Genomic DNA, 19,048 nt, shown 5'->3' with positions numbered 1-19,048 from the left:
TCATGGTTTGAAATCATGCATGGATCGGAAGGTTCCCCTGCTTAAACCAGCACATGTCCAGGCACGTCTTAAGTTTGCCAATGACCATTTGGATGATCCAGAGGAGTCATGGGAGAAAGTCATGTGGTCAGATGAGACCAAAATAGAACTTTTGGGTCATAATTCCACTAAACGTGTTTGGAGGAAGAAGAATGATGAGTACCTTCCCAAGAACACCATCCCTACTGTGAAGCATGGGGGTGGTAGCATCATGCTTTGGGGGTGTTTTTTTGCACATGGGACAGGGCGACTCCACTGTATTAAGGAGAGGATGACCGGGGCGACCTTTGCGAGATTTTTGGGGAACAACCTCCTTCCCTCAGTTAGAGCATTGAAGATGGGTCGAGGCTGGGTCTTCCAACATGACAATGACCCGAAGCACCAAGCCAGGATAACCAAGGAGTGGCTCTGTAAGAAGCATATCAAGGTTCTGGTGTGGTCTAGCCAGTCTCCAGACCTAAACCCAATAGAGAATCTTTGGAGGGAGCTCAAACTTCGTGTTTCTCAGCGACAGGCCAGAAACCTGACTGATCTAGAGAAGATCTGTGTGGAGGAGTGGGCCAAAATCCCTCCTGCAGTGTGTGCAAACCTGGTGAAAAACTACAGGAAACGTTTGACCTCTGTAATTGCAAACAAAGGCTACTGTACTGAATATTAACATTGACTTTATCAGGTGTTCAAATACTTATTTGCAGCTGTATCATACCAATAAATAGTTTAAAAATCATTTATTGTGATTTCTGGATTTATTTTTTTTAGATCATGTCTCTCACAGTGGACATGCACCTACGATGACAATTTCAGACCCCTCCATGATTTCTAAGTGGGAGAACTTGCAAAATAGCAGAGTGTTCAAATACTTATTTTACTTACTGTAACTAATACATACAATTTAGCCATATAAATATGTACATGTAAATGTATGCAAATATATTGAAAAATATGTAAATATATTTAAACATGGTTGCAAGAACATTATGTATCTTAATTTGGCAATTCTATTCCACTGTTCCTTAAAAGAATGCTCCATATTTATAAGGAGATCTCCTGCACACTCCTCTTCACATCATTCCACAGGTTTTTGATCAGATTTAAATACAGACTCGGACTGGACCATTTTTAAAGTTTATCTTTCTTTTCTGAGGCTGTTCCTTTGTAGATTTGGGTTTGTGCTTCATGTAGTTATGATGTGAAGGTAAAATCTTCCTTCATCTTCAGCAGTTTAAAAGATGCCTGGAGGTTTTGTGCCAAAATAGACAGGTATTTGGAGCTCTCTATGATTCCGTCTATCTTGACTAGTGCTCCAGTTCCAGATGAAGACTTTACTTGTTTTTTATTCTAAAAATCTTCATTCTCTGTGATTTTTTTGAAGTCGTTTTCATATTGCTTTTATAACTCTTAGGATATTTACTGATAAGTACGGATAAGTACTGATTCATTATTAGATTATACTATACAATAGGTCATATTTACAGGTTATAAGTTTTCTAGCAAATCCTGCAAATTAAAGATACTGCATATCACTATGGATTTTGCTTACAAGCAGTTTTCTCTAATGTAGCATCTGGGATTCCTTTGGTTATAATGGCTACACGTCAACATCTAACTGTTAAACATTCCCACATCTCCTTGACTCTTTGTTTGTGTGTTCTCTTTCTCTCTCTCCAGAAACAACAATGGTCAAATCCTTTTTAAATCAAAGCACGCTGGCCACCTTCAGCAACCCTACTGTTTTTGCAGCTGTGTAATACAATACATGTGGTACTATTAACCGAAAGGCATTTCTGCAACAAACAGAAAAGACACCAAAGGACTAACAATTATGTGTTTAAATAATGAAATATTTTTTATTAAAGAATTCTAATCGTAAAGCCAACGACACAAAGAGCCACACTGCATTTGTGCGTATAGTATTGTATTGTATTTGTAAGTATCACCTTCAGGATTTGAACCCATTCCTGTTCCATTTGGGACTTTTGGTACAGGGGGTATCTTGTTAAAGCAGACTGATTTTAGCACCTGGCTTTCAGGTGTATGTTTACCTTTTGCTACACCTGTAAGAATTTATGCTAATAGGCATAGCCACTGCTAATATAATAATGGCATTGAATACAGGGCAATACTATTTTTTACTATTCATACAACACATAGGAATTCAATTATGGTAGGTTTCTAGAGACTTTCTAGAGTATCTTTCATATCAGCTAGAACACAGGCTTTGGCATGTACAATGTTCTTTCGATATCTCCTCCTCTTTATAAGACACATTTACATATTTTACACATATAATGTTGGAAGACCCTGACCCTGTGTACAAAATGTTCAGAAAATTTTAGTTTTAGACAAGTATCAGTCATATTTAAAAAAAATTCAGAAACTTAAAAAGATTTTACTTCACCTTGAGGAGACCATTCATCAACCATGTAAAGAGAGGCTTAAGTAAGGAAAGCAAATAACAACCCAAGAGTATTGATTATGACGATGATTTCACCACCACGGGCATGGTGTTCCTCAAATGTTTCCACCAAATGTAGCAGCAAAATATTGAGTCTTTTGACAAACCACGAAAAGGATTTAAATCTATGAGTAAATAATTTATTGTGCTATTTTGTGTGGATTTGTGACGTAAATTGGCAATTAAATCCCTTTTCAGTTTCAGGTTGTAGCAGAACAGCATGTGAAGAAGTTTGGGGCTGGGTTGAATAATTATGCAAGGCATTGTAAAATCACACAATGTCACATTTAATTGTAATCATAATGATTAAACATTTACCCCACAGATCCAAAAACATGGGATTTAACTGGAGAGTTCAATACACAAAGGTGTAACGTTTATTAGACAGGGCACAGTGTTCCACTGAATAATTGGAACATTTTAAAATGTCTCTTACAATGACGTGAATCTGTGCATATTTCATTTTGTAAGTCTGTTGCTCCCTGCTGAATGGCTCTAAAGAACATTTCCATCAATCTTTCTGTTTTCTTTTCCAGTGACCTTGTCTGGTCACAGAACAGGAATAGACACACCTTGTTCACTTCCATCAACTATATAGAACCGATGCCACCATCAGTGTCTAATAACAGCGATAGCTCATCATGCTATTGAAATGGTGGACAGTGGTATCATTTAAGTCTATAAGTCTATAAAATAGTTACCATTGTTACCAATATAATATATGGCCAAAAACTAGGTGGGTACGTCCTAATACATGTGTTTCTGCCTAATGAAATGTGTTTGCACAGCTGCACTCAAACTTACAATTAATATGGATGTCGAGTGTCAGCTGGAGTAGCTGGTGCAGTTGAAATATGTTTACTGCTGTAGTAAATTAGTGAATTTAATCTTATCTGGAAGTCTGAATCTGGGTTTTGTAGAGAGCACCTAGTGCTAACAGTAATGTTCGGCAAAAAAAAGGCTGTTTTTCAGTATTTTGTCTTGGCCCCCTTAATTTCATTGAAATGTAATGTTAATAATATAGCATAAAAAGGCATCTTAGACACTCGTATGCTAACAATTTTCAGGTTGAAAATTGGGAGCCTATTCCAGCATGACTGTGCATGTCCATAAATTTCTGGCCTGATGAGTTTGGTAGCAAAGCCCTGACCTCGACCCCACTGAATATTTGTTGGATGAACTGGAAAATGTATTGCAGACCTTTTTGTCCAACATCAGCCTGACCAAAATAATGGCTGAACAATCACATATTCCCACAGAAACACTCCAAAAACTAGTGAAAGATTCAGTGTCTGATCTCACAAATTCCCCTATGACTGAATAGGCAAAATTCTTACAGACACAATCTAAAATCTTGTAAAAAGCTTTCCCAGAATATTGCATGCTGTTATACTTAGCTGTATAAAGGTGACAGAGGTTCATTCCATATTAATTATCATGGTTTTGAAATGGATTGTCCAACAAAAACAGAAACACATATAGTTGTGATCAGTGTTGGGCAGTAACGCGTTACTAGTACCTTTTTACAGTAACTAATACTGTAACGCGTTACTTTTAAAAATAAAGTAACTCCGTTACCGTTACCGTATGGTGCGTTACCCGTTACTTTTTTAAATGAATTAATTTCGGCTGAAGTGTAGACTACAGCCTAACCTGCTTACAGCAGCGTCGCATTGTGGGCTTGGTGGATGAACCACTGTAAACACGAAGAAGACGCACTGTGGGCATGTCTCCGTTTATTCAGGTCTGTGCGGCAGTAATGGCGAGTCGAGGTGAGAGCAAGACGAGTTTCTCAAAGTGGAAATATGCTTATTATTTCACTTTAGTTGAGTATAAAGACAAAAACTTTTAAGTCAAATGTAAGCTGTGTCTTTCTGGTTCGAAGCTCGTATCTACTGCGATAAACAGCAACTCCAATCTGTTGAAACACCTCCAGGACCTCCATGCCTGAGGAGCTAGAAGCTAGAAGCTAACCTGGTGTTTTGTTCTACATTGTGGATAGTTTTCCTACTTCAGCTGTGAAAGGAACATTTTTAAGAGCTCAACACAACAGCAGAAGCCACTTTAGTTTTTCATTGTGAATATATTATTCAGCTTGTTTTGTTATTTATTTCAGAAATCCTTGTGATATATTCAGTTTGTGCTGCTCTGACTTTAATAAAATAGTGTTTAAAAATTACTTTGTGTTTAAGTCAGTTTTGTGTTTTGTATAGATCATAACGCATAAAAGGGCATTAATGGGAACATTAGAGAAGGTTCTTTAAAAAATTAACTAAAAAGTTACTTTTAACAGTAACGCATTACTTTTTGGTGTAAGTAATCAACAAAGTAACTGAGTTACTTTTTGAATGAAGTAACGAGTAACTGTAACTAGTTACTATTTTTTAGTAACGAGCACAACACTGGTTGTGATAATCAGGTCCCCACACTGTTGACCATATAGCGTATTCTAAAACTGTTAGCATTAAGGTTTATAGCACAGGGCCTCCTCTAAGGCAGAGGCTTGAAAATATTACACACACACACACACACACACACACACACACACACACACACACACACACACACACACACACACACACACACACAAGAAGACAGCAAAGACAGGCAAGACTTTTTAGTTTGTAATCATGATGTGTCTATTCAGGGTAGTAAACACAGATAAGCTGCTAATTACATAATTTGACTATTTTTGGACTATGAACTACATATGACCAGCCTGTTAACTGCTACATTTTCCTCCAAAGCCATTTCTAAATTAAATACATAAATTAAATAAAGTAATCCACCACGGTCAATGTTGTTTTACCCACTACTGCTTTGTATGTGTGCCATCTTATATTATTAGCAATAGCATAGCATGGCTGTGACAGTGAAGTACATTGAAACATTTCAGCCAGAATGGCCTTTAAATGGTTTTGTCTCACAATCACTCTACAATCTCATGATAACTTGAAACAATTAAATATAAGTATCTAAGAGTCTACACTCTGGGCAAGAAAGAAACCAGCCCCAACATGTGCTACATACATGGAATTTGTTTTACATTTGCAGCTGCGTAATAAGACAAATGCAGGAAGTATTTTTTTATACATGCCATGAAAGGTTTCATTAGTTTATATCATAAAAGCATCCTGCTTGTTCTTTCTCACATCAAGATGCCCATCATTCTATTGTTTGTTTTTTTTCCTTACGTTTTATAATTTCTCTCTCGTTTCCCTTTTCCTCCCTTTAATCCTCTTTCTTGTGTCAATTTTTTTTCTCACACTAACCATCCTTCAATGGATCTCCCAGCTTGCCAGAGAATCAACATCACTCTTTGTTTTGGTCTAAATTCAGGACAGGTCATAAGGCCAACGCAGTGCAAAATACAGAAAAAGAAAAGAGAAAACAACAATTATAAATGAAAAATAGTCCTGTCGGGACTTTTTCCATATTTGCCACAGGGACTGGAGCAGAGCAATAGGAAGCATGCTCTCTTTTTTCCCCCTTTCTTCTTGTGAGTAAGGGAGGAGGTGCAGGTGCTATGGCTCCCAGTAGAAGTGAACAGGACAGGAAACATGTGGAGGTAGAATGATTGTACTCCTGCCCAACCACACACACACACACCCACCCACACACACACACACACACACACACACACACACACACACACACACACACACACACACACACACACACACACACACACACATAAACACACCCACACTTTAGCAAAGGAGATGCCAGTATTCTCAGTAAAACAGGACATCAAATTTGTGTTCTGTTGTCCTTAACAGAATTAAATGAACAAATGTAATGCAAAGTATTAGTTACCTGAAATACCTAGCTGTGTTCATCTTGTATATATTCATGTTTTTAAAAGTTTTCCAGAAAGAACACTTATGAGAATCTAAAATCCCTAAATTAACTGATAAACCTTTAAATGATGCCTACCCCTTTTTTTTACACAGCTTCTTGTAACAGGCATGGTGTATGCAATAGTTGTTAGTGAAAATAAACGTTTTGTTGACCTTTTTTTTTTATTTTTATCAGTTGGAAAGCACAGTACCTTCACTTTACTCGGGTAAAAGATGTACCCCGAAAGCTTAAGTGGACCTCTCCAGTGACAGGACATGCCAGTGTTTGTCCCATTTTTATTGACTGTAATAAAATGCACTCCCAAAGTTCCATTTCCGTTGAATAAAGATTTTTTTTCATGAAAAAGGTTTGGAAAAACTTAATCTTTTATCACTTTTGAGAGACACATGCATACTCCTTTGATTTATATGCAACAAAACTAGGTCATTTAACTATATGAACATTTATTTTGACCAAATAAATATATACATATACAGAAAGTATTTCTTTTTATTTATTTTTTATTCTTACTTAGTACAAATAACAACTTTACATACTCATACTCCAACAACCCCAAACCATTAAGCTTCCACCTCCATATTTGAACTGGTAATCTGGTGCACCCTCACCCTATCACTAGCTACATCATTTAAAGACATCCTGTACAAATATGTGCCAAGTTTGTGGTAACAGTTTGGAGAAAAAAACAAATGGTTCTTCTATGGCTGGTAAAAAATTTCAGATATCCCAATACTTGTCCACATAACATATGTTGTTGAGAAAACAATTACTGCATTAAGAGGAGCTTTGTGGTTTCCAGTAACAAGGAAATAATGTAAGAATTTCAGAAGACAGTACATGATGCAGTGCGTCCCCTTTAGGTGCTCCTATGTAGATGAAAATGCCCTCCATTAAAAGTTCTCTGGGGAGGTGGTAGCTTAATGGTTAAGGCATTGAACTTTGGATCTGAAGGTTGTAAGTTCAAATCACAGCCACACAAAGTTGCCCTTCCTCAGTCTGTGACCAAGGCCCTTAACCCCATAGCTGCTCAGTTGTATGAGGTGGTTTAAAAAAAATTTCAAGACTAATGGTGCTAACTGGTACTATTACAACATTGTGTTTTGCCACATCTGCAATTTCATCATGAACAGCAAGTTAGAACAAAGAGCAAATGTGAAATTCTGCTTGAAATTGGGCAAACCTGCAATAGGGATGTTTGACATACAGTGATGCTGTGAAAAGTCGTTCGAGGTGTTTTGAGTGGCACACGTGCACCAAGAGCGGAAGAACATAATTGGAAGACGGCGAGATGTCAGGAAGACCTTCACCGAGCTCAACCCCCGAAAATGTCGAAACCGTTCGCCGACTTGTGCACGATGATAATCGGAGAACAATCACTTCAGAGAATATGTGACCTTTCTTATAGAGGTCATTTTCATGCAAAGATGTGGCCTTTCTTAAAGTTAATATTTATGATGAAGTACCTTATAGACCATACCAGTAATCCATTGGCTTCATATTTTGTCATTTTTAACATGGGTCATTTAATGAACTAATTTGCTCGTTTAATGTATTAAAATACAGTTTAACAAAAAGTATACACTCCATGGCCACTGAAAAGAAGAATACCTGCACTTCTGCTCATTTTGCAACTATTTAATAAGCCACACTAAGTCAAGTTGTTTATGGTTTGTGGACTTTTATACTTAGAATCGGACTGTTTTTTTTTTCTGCGTTTGCACATAAATTATGATTTGTTTTGGGAAAATAGGAAGAATACAGTATTTGTCTCAAGAGAAAAGATCAAGGTTCAGACGTTTATTCCAACTTTTATGTCCTCATGGACTCCACCGTGCTCCTCCCTCGGTTGGTCTTCCTCCCATTTTTCTATCCTCCTATCCCCAGCCTCTCAGTTGGCCCGGTTCACTGCCTCACCGCTTTCATTTTGCGCAAAACAGGTTTTCACATCACTGGATACACCGTCAATTCAGTTTACTTCGAATCTTTCTACGTGTTTATGAATTGTCAGGATTACACTGAAGTATTTTTCAAGGAAGAGATGCACAGTTGAGGTATAATTGTCCTGTGGCAGTGTTTGACATGTGGCTTCATGTGGGGACAATCCGCTGTTACTGTCTTACCATGGCGAAGACTTTTCCAGTTCTTCCTCTGCTCGGTATTATATTTGGAGTCAGCTGGTCGACAGGTAAACTTTATAACAAATAAACATAAGCATGGTATACTTAGACATGGTGTAACAACCTACTCTTAAAGCTAAAACTCACTTAACTCAAAAATAAATTTTTTAAATTTCTATTTATTTGTTTGATATATTTAGTTGTTATAGAAATTTTGTTTTGTAACTTACATATAGGCTCTTGGTTTTCTAAATACATTTGTTCTGCTCTCTTTCCTGTTATTCAAACTGCAGCTACTTCAGGAAAGGAGTGAATGTCAGCCTTGTTAAAAAATTTATTATTACTATTATTATTATTATTATTATTATATTATTATTATTATTATTATTATTATTATTATTATTATTATTATTATTATTATTATTATTATATTTTAACACAACAGTTGTATATAAAAATATCTCTTGTATGAATATATTTTCTCATTTATAATATCAAGTAATCAGTTTTTTGCAATTTATTGCTTTCTGACTTCTTATGGCATGACAAAATTAGTTTTTTGGACTTTATTTAAATGTATTTTCTTAAATAAATAAATAAATAAATAAATGAATACATACATGCATACATAAATATCTCCAATGTGTTTATAACCATTATTACAATTTCTTTACATTTGCACTTTCCATCCAACTTCTAAAGTATGGATATGGTCAGACCTGTAGTACCATTATTTTCACTTTAAATATGAGTTCTGAAATCAGATCTGGGTGCATCGCGCATAAAATTGTCTTACTCAACAGGGTGTGTACGTTAGAACTCAGGGACTATGCTAGTGTGTGTGTGTGTCCCTTGCCCTGGTTCCTTTGGAGCAGGAACCCCACCTCAGGGCTTAGAGTGTGGGGCCATACAAGCCCATCTGCCCGAGTTTCCTGTTTTGACACACGCTGCTGTGCTGCTGTTCCAGTGGAAAAATAGCCTCAGAACTTGTACTTTATGTTCCTGATTTACTCAAAGTGCACTGATCTCAGATCAGCCATTATTATCATCATTATTATTATTATTATTATTATTATTATTATTATTATTATTATTATTATTATTATTAATAATAATTATTATAATTATTATGATAATAATTATTATTAATTAGAATGATTATTAGTATTATTGTTATCATTTTATTTGTTCTCTCTTCAACTCATTTCATGATAATTATTTTGTCCAGTATTATCTGCTGTTATATGAATAAACTTAACTAAATTAATATTAAACCAATTATTTTTTATAAATGATCAAAGGATCTTTATCCAGAAAAGTGTATTTTTGTCACGTAACGTGATACACTATACCATGATAATGCACTGCATTCAAATGCACAAAGTGAAATATGAAAATTAGAAACTCAATTGTATTCCAAAATCGTTTTTGCATAACTATGTATGATATAGCTAATGTATCTAATGACTGCATTATTTTTATATAATGGATCAAACTTTGGTAATATCATCTGTTTACAGCTAGGGAGCACAGGTTTGTCTCTGACCCTCCGACGCTGAACATCACGAATAAGACATACAAAATCAACGCATCCGACACATTGAAGATGAGCTGTAGGTAAGAAAGCACTACAAGAACCAGGGAGGTGAATGTACCATGAAATGGAAATGGAGTTAATATTGCAATGGGAAACTATTAAAATGAACACTACATAATAATTCATTTTATAATAATGAATGAAAAGAGTTCATGTGTACCTTTTAGATAAATGATTCAATCTTTACTACTAAAGCAACCTTTGGATATGTCAAAATATTCCAAATTATAAACCCTTCAGGTAGCTAAGTTAAGTATTTTAAATCTTATTAAAAGGATTTTAATAATAGTGTGTTTTCTGTCTCACAGAGGACGTCAGCTTTTGAAATGGTACACTCCTTTTAACCGGACCGGCTCTGAAAGCAGGATTATAACATCAGACTGTAGTGGGAATGGACTGTTCTGTAGCACCATCACACTCATTGGGGCAATGGCAAATGAGACTGGAGAATATCGCTGTTCCTACAGAGACTTGTCTGTGGAGGAAGGGAAGACCTCTGTGTCAGTGTACGTCTTTGTGCAAGGTGAGGTCCTTTCGGGTGTTTTTGTTCTTGTTGACTACAAAGTATCATTTCTAAAGGTTTGGCACACTAAATGTTTGCATGTAGGATCTTACTTACTATCTTACTATATTATTCAGGTGTGGTCAGTTTTTTTGTGTTTTGGTTTCTGTTGGAGCTCCGCTGCCTGAAATGATTTCTTTACAAAGTAATAACGATGCTCTAGGTCTGATTTAAGTCAGGATACATCTAATTCTGAGAGAGAGGGAGAGAGAGAGAGAGAGAGAGAGAGAGAGAGAGAGAGAGAGAGAGAGAGAGAGAGAGAGAGAGAGAGAGAGAGAGAGAGCGAGAGAGAGAGAGAGAGAGAGGTATCAAGCTTTAGCACACTTCCTGTCTGATACTTTAGTGTGACCTCTGCACATGCATGTCCTCTGTTACCTCTATGTTCTACTTCCTCTGAGAGTCATACAATTCCATGATCCTGCATCCTGTTGCCTTAAACCTATTTCAAGAAAAAGAAATTTCATTGAAGTTCATTTAAACATTACTGAAGCAACAAGACGATTGACAACAGACCATAATAGCATGATAGCAAAAATATTTATTAGATGAATAATAAAATGCTTTCCTGTCTTTAGACTACCGCATGCCTTTTCTCCGGTTATCTCAAGAGTTTGAGGTGGTATTTATTCAAGAAGGAGAGCAAGTGGTCATTCCTTGCATGGGCTCTGTGGAGGACCTCAATGTCACTCTGTACATGGTGGGAGAGCTTTGATATGATGATGATGATGATGAAGATGTGATTAAAATGTGCAGATTTTGCTTTCTTTTTTACTAAGCATTAATTGAATTGAAATATATCTGCTAGCTAGAAGACACAACACACTGCAGTTAACACAGAAACACATCAATCATTACCACTTTGTTCTGCACATTAATAATACCAAAACTATAATACCATGTTGAATGATTTCATGTTTAGTTATAAGGATGGCGACTGAACCTATACGGACCATCTGGAAGTGAGGTACTAAACAAATCTCATTGTATTTGACTTTAACAGAAATTTCCAGTGAAGGAACTGGTAACTGATGGAAAATACGTGTTTTGGGACAGCAAAAGAGGCTTTGTGCTTCCTAGTCATTTGATTAGCTATGCCGTTGTAGTCTACTGCCAAACTCGCATCCAGAACGAAACCTTCCAATCCGTGGCCTACGTTCTGGCTGTCGTGGGTAAGGAGTAGATCACTGACACAGACCACTACATACACTACATACACTACATACAATATAAAAGCAAACGATTTATGTGATGTATTCTGTTCAATGGTTTGCTATTTGTTTATACAGCTACTGTTTAGTCTGAAAAGTTCTGAAAACGTAATGCAGAGTGAACAATTGATCCAATCAAAACATTGTTATGAAGTGAAGATGCTAGATTAATTTATATATATATTTTTTGTTTTGTTTTTTAGAAAGCTGACAATGCATTTCTGGCTCTAAGGGATGACAATAATTTAACAGATAATGCATAATTCATAGATAGTTTATAATAGCTTATTTATTATATTATATATGTTTATTTTTATTTATTTATTTATTTATTTTTTAGTCAGTATTTTGCTCCAGTAACCTGAGCATAACATTGGTTAAAAGAAAAGAAAAGAAAAACATAAAACATAATTCTAATATATATGTATTTGTATAGACTGACCAAAAATGTACAAAATATGCTTTTATCACAGATCCATCCATGCACATTTCTATATTTTTAAAAGATTTTTAAATGGTCACTTTCAGGCCCCCCGTTTGACTATTAACCAACGATATTCCTATGTTCATTTACTTCATCTTTTTCTTTGTGGCTTGAAGATGATGTGGTTATGGAATGGCCAGTGATGTTTACCATGACTAAACATTCTTAAAGCTGTCCTAAATGATTAAGAATTTACATTAACATACATATATATATATATATATATATATATATATATATATATATATATATATATATATATATATATATATATATATATATTAATTAGTATGTATAGTATGCAGTACAACTTTTTCACTGTACATCACAACTAATCTGAGTGATTCTAAAACAGTCTTGGTACTGACAAAATCTTGGTAGGTGCGGAAACACTGCAGTTTTTATAAGCTGGTATTTGAGTGGAGCTATTTGGTGGTCACACAAGAACAATGCCACCCTCCCTTCTTTTCCGCAGGATACAAAATCTATGACCTCAACGTGAGTCCTGTTCAGGAGAAGCGGGCAGTCGGGGAGAGGGTGACGCTCAACTGTACTGCAGTCACAGAACTTAATGTAGCTCTTGATTTTCAGTGGATCCTTCCTCAGGACAAGGTGATGGTGATACAAATCTGTATATCTGACTGTTCTCAAATACACAACAGCCTTTTAATCATTAAGTCATGATAACATATTTTGCTAGTATTAAATTGTCGAAAAAGTATTTTAATTCTTAGCTTTTTTTGTCCTGGCAGAGAAATCCCAACCAGTCCAAGAGAAGACATTATGACACTAGGCCCAACAAGAAGAAGCTGGGGAACTCTCTGGAATTATCGAACATGCTGATTTTGGAGAATATTACAATCAATGACACAGGGGAATATGTGTGCACAGCTTCAAGCAGAATAATGTCCAAAAGTAGTCGAGCATCTCTTATAGTTTATGGTAAGTGATTAATAGTTCCCTATTTAGAACTCGAGCTGCGTCGAAACACTTTGGGAACGCGCCCGAGTGTTCACGCTTTGACATAATATGTGTAATCAGTCAAAAATTGGATGCTGGCCATCCCCGTTGAGGTGACATCACGACCAGGAGTATAAAACGCATGAGTGAGGGCAGTGGCAGCTTCTGTCTGTTCATGGAGCGCTTTGTGTATTTGAGTTGTCTGTCGGATCTTTTGTCAAAAAAAAAAAAGGAAAAAAAAGGAAAGAAAAGAAAAGAAAAAAAGGAAAGAAAAAAAAGGAAAAAAAGAAATGAAAGCAAGCACAAAATTTAAGCACACTTTCCGGCTGTGCGCTCCTCCCTGCCCCCTTTTTGTTGGGGGGGGGGGGGGGGGGACTATGATACACACAGCTTGTGTGTCACTTGCTTGGGAGCGGAGCATGCAAAGTCGGGTTGGGGGAGCCAAATGTTTTCACTGCTTTGCACGCTCCGCTTCTGCTGGACACTCTTCAAGGAGGGTGCCCTAGCTCCTTTCGGGTCTGCTCCGTGCCAGCTCCTGGAGCTCGCAGATGGACCTTGCAGAGGGTTTCGAGACGGGCATGTCCCTATCTCCAACCTCACGTGCTCAGTCCAGCGTTTGCTCGCAGGCTTTGGAATGCAGCTCCGCCTCTCTTCGTCCGAGGAGGGGGGGGCTCTGCACTATGGAAGCCTGCTCCTTCACCCCCAGTTCTACTGTGTATTCCCACATTATGGGGTGGAAAGAACATGGTTATGAGGCGATGTCTCCACTTGCCACCTATCTCTCTCCCGGGAATCGCCTCTTCCCTTAAGACCCCGACATTGCCCACGAAGCCCCTACGCAATACATGTAATGCCTATGCAGGTCAAGCCGTGGTTGCCATGGTTCGCGGACCTGGTAGCTCTCCTCGAGCACCCTCCATGGGATATTTCTCTGAGGAGGGATCTCCATTCCCAGCTCGGAGGTGCAATATTTCACCCCCGCCCAGATCTGTGGAGGCTGTGGCTGTAGCCCCTGAGAGGGCACAGCTCCGAGGTTCTGGTCTCTCCACTGAGGTGGTAGAGACCATTCTCCACTTCAAAGCTCCCTCCACGAGGAGGTAGTATGCCGCCAGGTGGCGTCTGCTTTGCTCGTGGTGTGAGCACCACCAGCTGAAACCAGTTCACTGCCCCGTTTCCTCTAGGGACAGTTTGCCAAGGGGTTGGCTCCGTCCACCCTAAAAGTCTACGAGTTCGCCATTTCGGCTTATCACACCCCTGTGGCCGGGCAATCTATGGGCAAAGACTCGATTGTAACACATTTTCTCTGTGGCACTCGGAGGCTGAGGCCTCTGTGGGACCCGGCCGTTGTTTTGGGGGCTCTGTCTGATCCTCCCTTCGAGCCTCTAGCCGAGGCATCTTGGAGGCACCTTTCAATTAAGACTGCATTCTTGTTGGCCATCTGCTCTATCAAGAGAGTAGGGGACCTGCAGGCCATTTCTGTGGCCCCCTCCTTCCTGGAGTGTACCCCAGGTATGGCCAGTGCCTTTCTGCATCCCCGTACGGGTTACATGCACAAAGTGCCCTTGATTACGTATGATTACGGGCATTCTATCCTCCTCCGTTCCAGGCCCCAGACCAGGAGAAACCTTCCAGAAGACCCCTTCCAGAAGAGGCCTCCCTGCTAATAGAGCAGGTGGATTGTTGATGCTATCACATCATCTTATGAGTCCTCTGGTCTCTCCTTCGGGGTCAGAGCTCACTCCACCCGGAGTGTGGCTGCCTCAAAATCTTGGTCCTCTGGAGTTTCCCTCCAAGACATATGTAACGCTGCTGGTTGGTCCACCCCGCTGACCTTTGTGAGGTTCTATAACCTAGGCTGCAGTGCTACTCCTGGCCCCCCAGTCCTTCTCTAGCTGTGTTGACAGACACACAGTATGCAGGGACTGGTCAGTCTGGTGTAATTGGACACTCGTTCCCAAAGCGTTTCAATGCAGCTCGAGTTCCTGAAAGGGAACGTCTCTAGGTTACATATGTTCTCCCTTACAGAAGCTGCCGCTGCCCTCACTCATATGCGTTTTATACTCCTGGTCGTGACGTCACCTCACCGGTGACGGCCAAAGTCTAATTTTTTACTGATTCCACACATTATTTCAGAGCGTGAGCACTCGGCGCGTTCCCAAAGCGTTTCAACGCAGGGTCTCGTTTTCTCAGGGAACTAGGGTTACATACGTAACCTAGAGATGTTTACCTTCCTCTTGGAGATATAACATTCTCTTATAATAACATTATAAAAAAATACTTGCATATTAATAGTTTTAAAAAAATCTTTTAAAGCTGCACTGTGTGTGTGTGTGTGTGTGTGTGTGTGTGTGTGTGTGTGTGTGTGGGTGTGTGTTTAATAAATACCAGGTTCGAGACTGTCTAAAAAAGTATCTATAAAAGGTTACATAATTTAGGGTTAGGGTTAAGAGTTGAATTAGGTTGGTCAACCCTGGAATAACCAGGTTTGATGATCTGAGAAAAAAACTCTGTAGTAAACCGTATTGTTCTATTTTATAGTACATTCAGGTTGATAAGGAATAGAATATAGAATGAAGAATTGTAAGAAGGTATTTTCTTGTGGCACATTGTGTATCATTATTATAATCTGCATTGCCTAAGCAAATTTCTACACATTAGATTTTGAGCTGTGTATATGTTTTGTTTTTTTTACTATGGATTTAATGAATCCTCCGATGCTTCTGGTATTGCAGAGAAACCTTTCCTAGTGATCCAAGATCAGTCATTTCAAACTGTGGATGTAAAAAAGGGTCAAAGAGAAGCAAAGATCCCTGTTAAATACTTTGCTTATCCAGAACCGAATACAAAGTGGTGAGTTGACAAGATGGGGTGCATTCGTGTGCATTCAAACATTTACTGTAGACTTCAATACAAAATGTGTCAAAAGCATTTCATTAGTGTGAAAAACAGTGCAGTTGCAGTTACTGTATTTTTATTCCATTGGTGCTACAATATGGACCAACATATTTATTTAACTTTTATATGATATCTATTTATTTGAATTCTTCAATTTTTCAACGATAATAGAATTTTGGCACTGAGATTAATCAGGATATTTACAGCACACAGTAACAACAACAAAGAAAATCTTATTGTGGCCTATAAAGTTTAACAAGTGTAATAAACAATAAATGGCCAGCCTTAACTTTATTAATTATTTTTACTCTGTTTAGAAAACCTATTTGATTATAAAACTAAAAGTGTGACGATTACACTGTCTTTTTCAAACAGGTTAAAGAATGGCCATCCCATCACTAGTGACGAGTACAGGATAAAGCCTTCCAGAGATGCACTTACTATATATGAGGTCACCGATAAAGATGCTGGGAATTACACAGTGGTCATGACCAATAAAATTACAAAAGAATCTCAAAGCTGGACATTTCATCTATTGGTCAATGGTAAAGCCTCTATTATTGTTCTCTCTTCTCTTCTCTTCTCTTCTCTTCTCTTCTCTTCTCTTCTCTTCTCATCTCTTCTCTTCTCTTCTCTTCTCTTCTCTTCTCTTCTCTTCTCTTCTCTTCTCTTCTCTTCCCTTCTCTTACATTTTCCCTTTATTTATTTTTTTTTCTCCCCACAGCTCATCCTAAAATCTTTGAGAAGGAGGTACCATTTGATCGAAATGTTCACATGTTTGGCAGTAGTCCCACGCTCACATGCACCGCTTTTGGTGGCTCCAGTCCTGTCTCTATCCATTGGCAGTGGATGCCCAGTGAGGACTGTCCAGCTAAATTTCAGTAAGTCTACTGTAGATGACATCTTCTTGAAAAACTCACTTGCTTGGAATACAAATTATAGCAAGACAGATTTAGTTGAATATGAAAACCAAATGATGCTGATTTGTCTCACACTTAAATGCAGCTTTCTACCAAATGGAAACTTTACTAGATCAATGTTTTTGTGTACATAGCTAAATCCCCAATGTTGAATCAATACATCTTTACAAAGTTTAGTCATGTCATATCTTCTTAATGTACAATACTATAGAAATGAAACTTGAATATATATTTTAGAGTGGTCAATGTGCAGTTTGTATAGCAGTACAAATTTACTGTCCTCTAACAATATCTCAACATACAGCCATTATTGTCTAAATAACTGGCAATAAAAGTGAGTACACCCTAAGTGAATATGTCAAAACCATGTCCAAAGTGCCAATATTTTAGTATGAGCACCATTGTTATGTACTGTAGGTATGTTATGACATCAGAGAACTGTGGGATATTAGACACATAGTGCTTCTCCACCTTCTGCTTGAGGATGCCCCACAGGTGCTCAATAGGGTTCAGGTCAGGTCAGGTTCAGACATACTTGGCCACTCATCACCCTCACCTTCAGCTTCCTCAGCAAGGCAGTTGTCATCTATGTTGGAAAACATTTAGCCCAATTTCTGAAGGAAGGGCATCATGTTCTTCTGAAGAATATCACAGTACATGTTGAAATCCATGTTTCCCTCAATAAACTGCAGCTCAGCAGTACCAGCAGCACTCTTGCAGCCCCAGACGATGATGCTACCACCACTATGCTTGACTGTAGGCAAGACACAATTTAATTGGTAATCCTCACCAGGGCACCACCACACATGCTGGACATATCTGAGCCAAACAAGTTTATCATAGTTTCATCAGACCAAAGGACATGGTTCCAGTTATTCATGCTCTTGGACACGTTGTCTGAAGCAAACTGTTTGTGGGCTTTCTTGTGAGCCAGCTTCAGAAGAGGCTTTCTTCTGGGATGACGGCCTGCAAACTGACTTGTTGCAGTGTGCAAAGTATTTATCCACTTTTGCAACCTCTAAAGCAAAGCTGCCAGCACTCATGGTTATGTTTTTTGAAGTCAGCTTCTGCACCTGATGCACAGCACAAGGACTTTTTTGATCGACTCTTGCGAGGTCCATTCCAAATGTAACCCCTTATGGAAAACTATAGGTAGGCTTTGTAACCCTGGTTCTCTGATAACAGGAGTGAGGTATCTCAGTATGGGAATCGCCTCAGGCATGACTAATCCGTGAAGCACCAATAACACCAAGTCTGTTGGTTGACAAACCAATCACAACACTGATGCAGAAGTCCCGCCTCCCTATATATACCACTGCTGACGATCCCTGCCTCATTCTCAACATATCTCTTCTTCGTGCATGGCAAGGAGGGAAGTGCGGTAAGACACCTCACTCCTGTTATCAGAGAACCAGGGTTACTAAGGTAACCTAAAGTTCTCTTTCAAACATTCGTTCATTATATTACTAAGGGATATAGACAACTCCCGTATTGCAGATATGCTGTCCGAAGCAGCCATGTTAACCAACTCAGTGATGTGATTCTCAGAAGAGAGCAGAGACGTGTAAAAAATTTAACCATCCTCTGTTTACGATGTTTCCATTTTATTTATTTTTTTACACACTTAGGATGGAATGAGCCAACAAGGCTCTGTGACGTCCAGCCATACAATCGGACAATAGTGTGGGCAAAGCCCAGCATGCTGCTGCACAAATGTACTGAATTGGCATGCCTCGGATACTATGACTTAACCTTTCTGGAGGGCTAAGACCTACGCTATTATAACCCAATATAATAGCTTCCACTAGGCAGTAGGACAGGCTCTGCCAGCAAATTGATTGATTTTAAATTTCATGGCATCAACACATCTCAAAAAAGTTGGGACAAGGCCATGTTTACCACTGTGTGGCATCCCCTCTTCTTTTTATAACAGTCTGCAAATGTCTGGGG

The 19,048-nt window shown here is 38.4% G+C and overlaps 2 protein-coding genes across 2 annotated transcripts in view; both read left to right on the top strand.

Moving 5' to 3' along the window:
• The window catches only part of LOC310738110 (uncharacterized protein), a 234,317-nt gene that overhangs the window by 5,380 nt on the left and 209,889 nt on the right, over positions 1–19,048 (top strand). The gene's annotated exons all lie outside the window — the stretch shown is intronic.
• The window catches only part of kdr (kinase insert domain receptor (a type III receptor tyrosine kinase)), a 36,535-nt gene continuing 25,720 nt past the window's right edge, over positions 8,234–19,048 (top strand). Inside the window, exons 1-10 of the mRNA XM_083562966.1 lie at positions 8,234–8,540; positions 9,993–10,089; positions 10,378–10,592; positions 11,207–11,328; positions 11,632–11,800; positions 12,799–12,935; positions 13,076–13,265; positions 16,016–16,133; positions 16,554–16,723; positions 16,903–17,059. Coding sequence (XP_083419092.1) covers positions 8,435–8,540; positions 9,993–10,089; positions 10,378–10,592; positions 11,207–11,328; positions 11,632–11,800; positions 12,799–12,935; positions 13,076–13,265; positions 16,016–16,133; positions 16,554–16,723; positions 16,903–17,059 — 1,481 coding nt within the window. The 5' untranslated portion in view covers positions 8,234–8,434. The remainder of the gene's footprint in view (positions 8,541–9,992; positions 10,090–10,377; positions 10,593–11,206; positions 11,329–11,631; positions 11,801–12,798; positions 12,936–13,075; positions 13,266–16,015; positions 16,134–16,553; positions 16,724–16,902; positions 17,060–19,048) is intronic.

The sequence above is a fragment of the Silurus aristotelis genome (assembly GCF_946808225.1).
Source record: "Silurus aristotelis genome assembly, chromosome: 15".
Classification (NCBI taxonomy): Eukaryota; Metazoa; Chordata; class Actinopteri; order Siluriformes; family Siluridae; genus Silurus; species Silurus aristotelis.
Note: the sequence above shows the minus strand (reverse complement) of the source record. Positions and strands in the feature narration are given on the sequence as shown.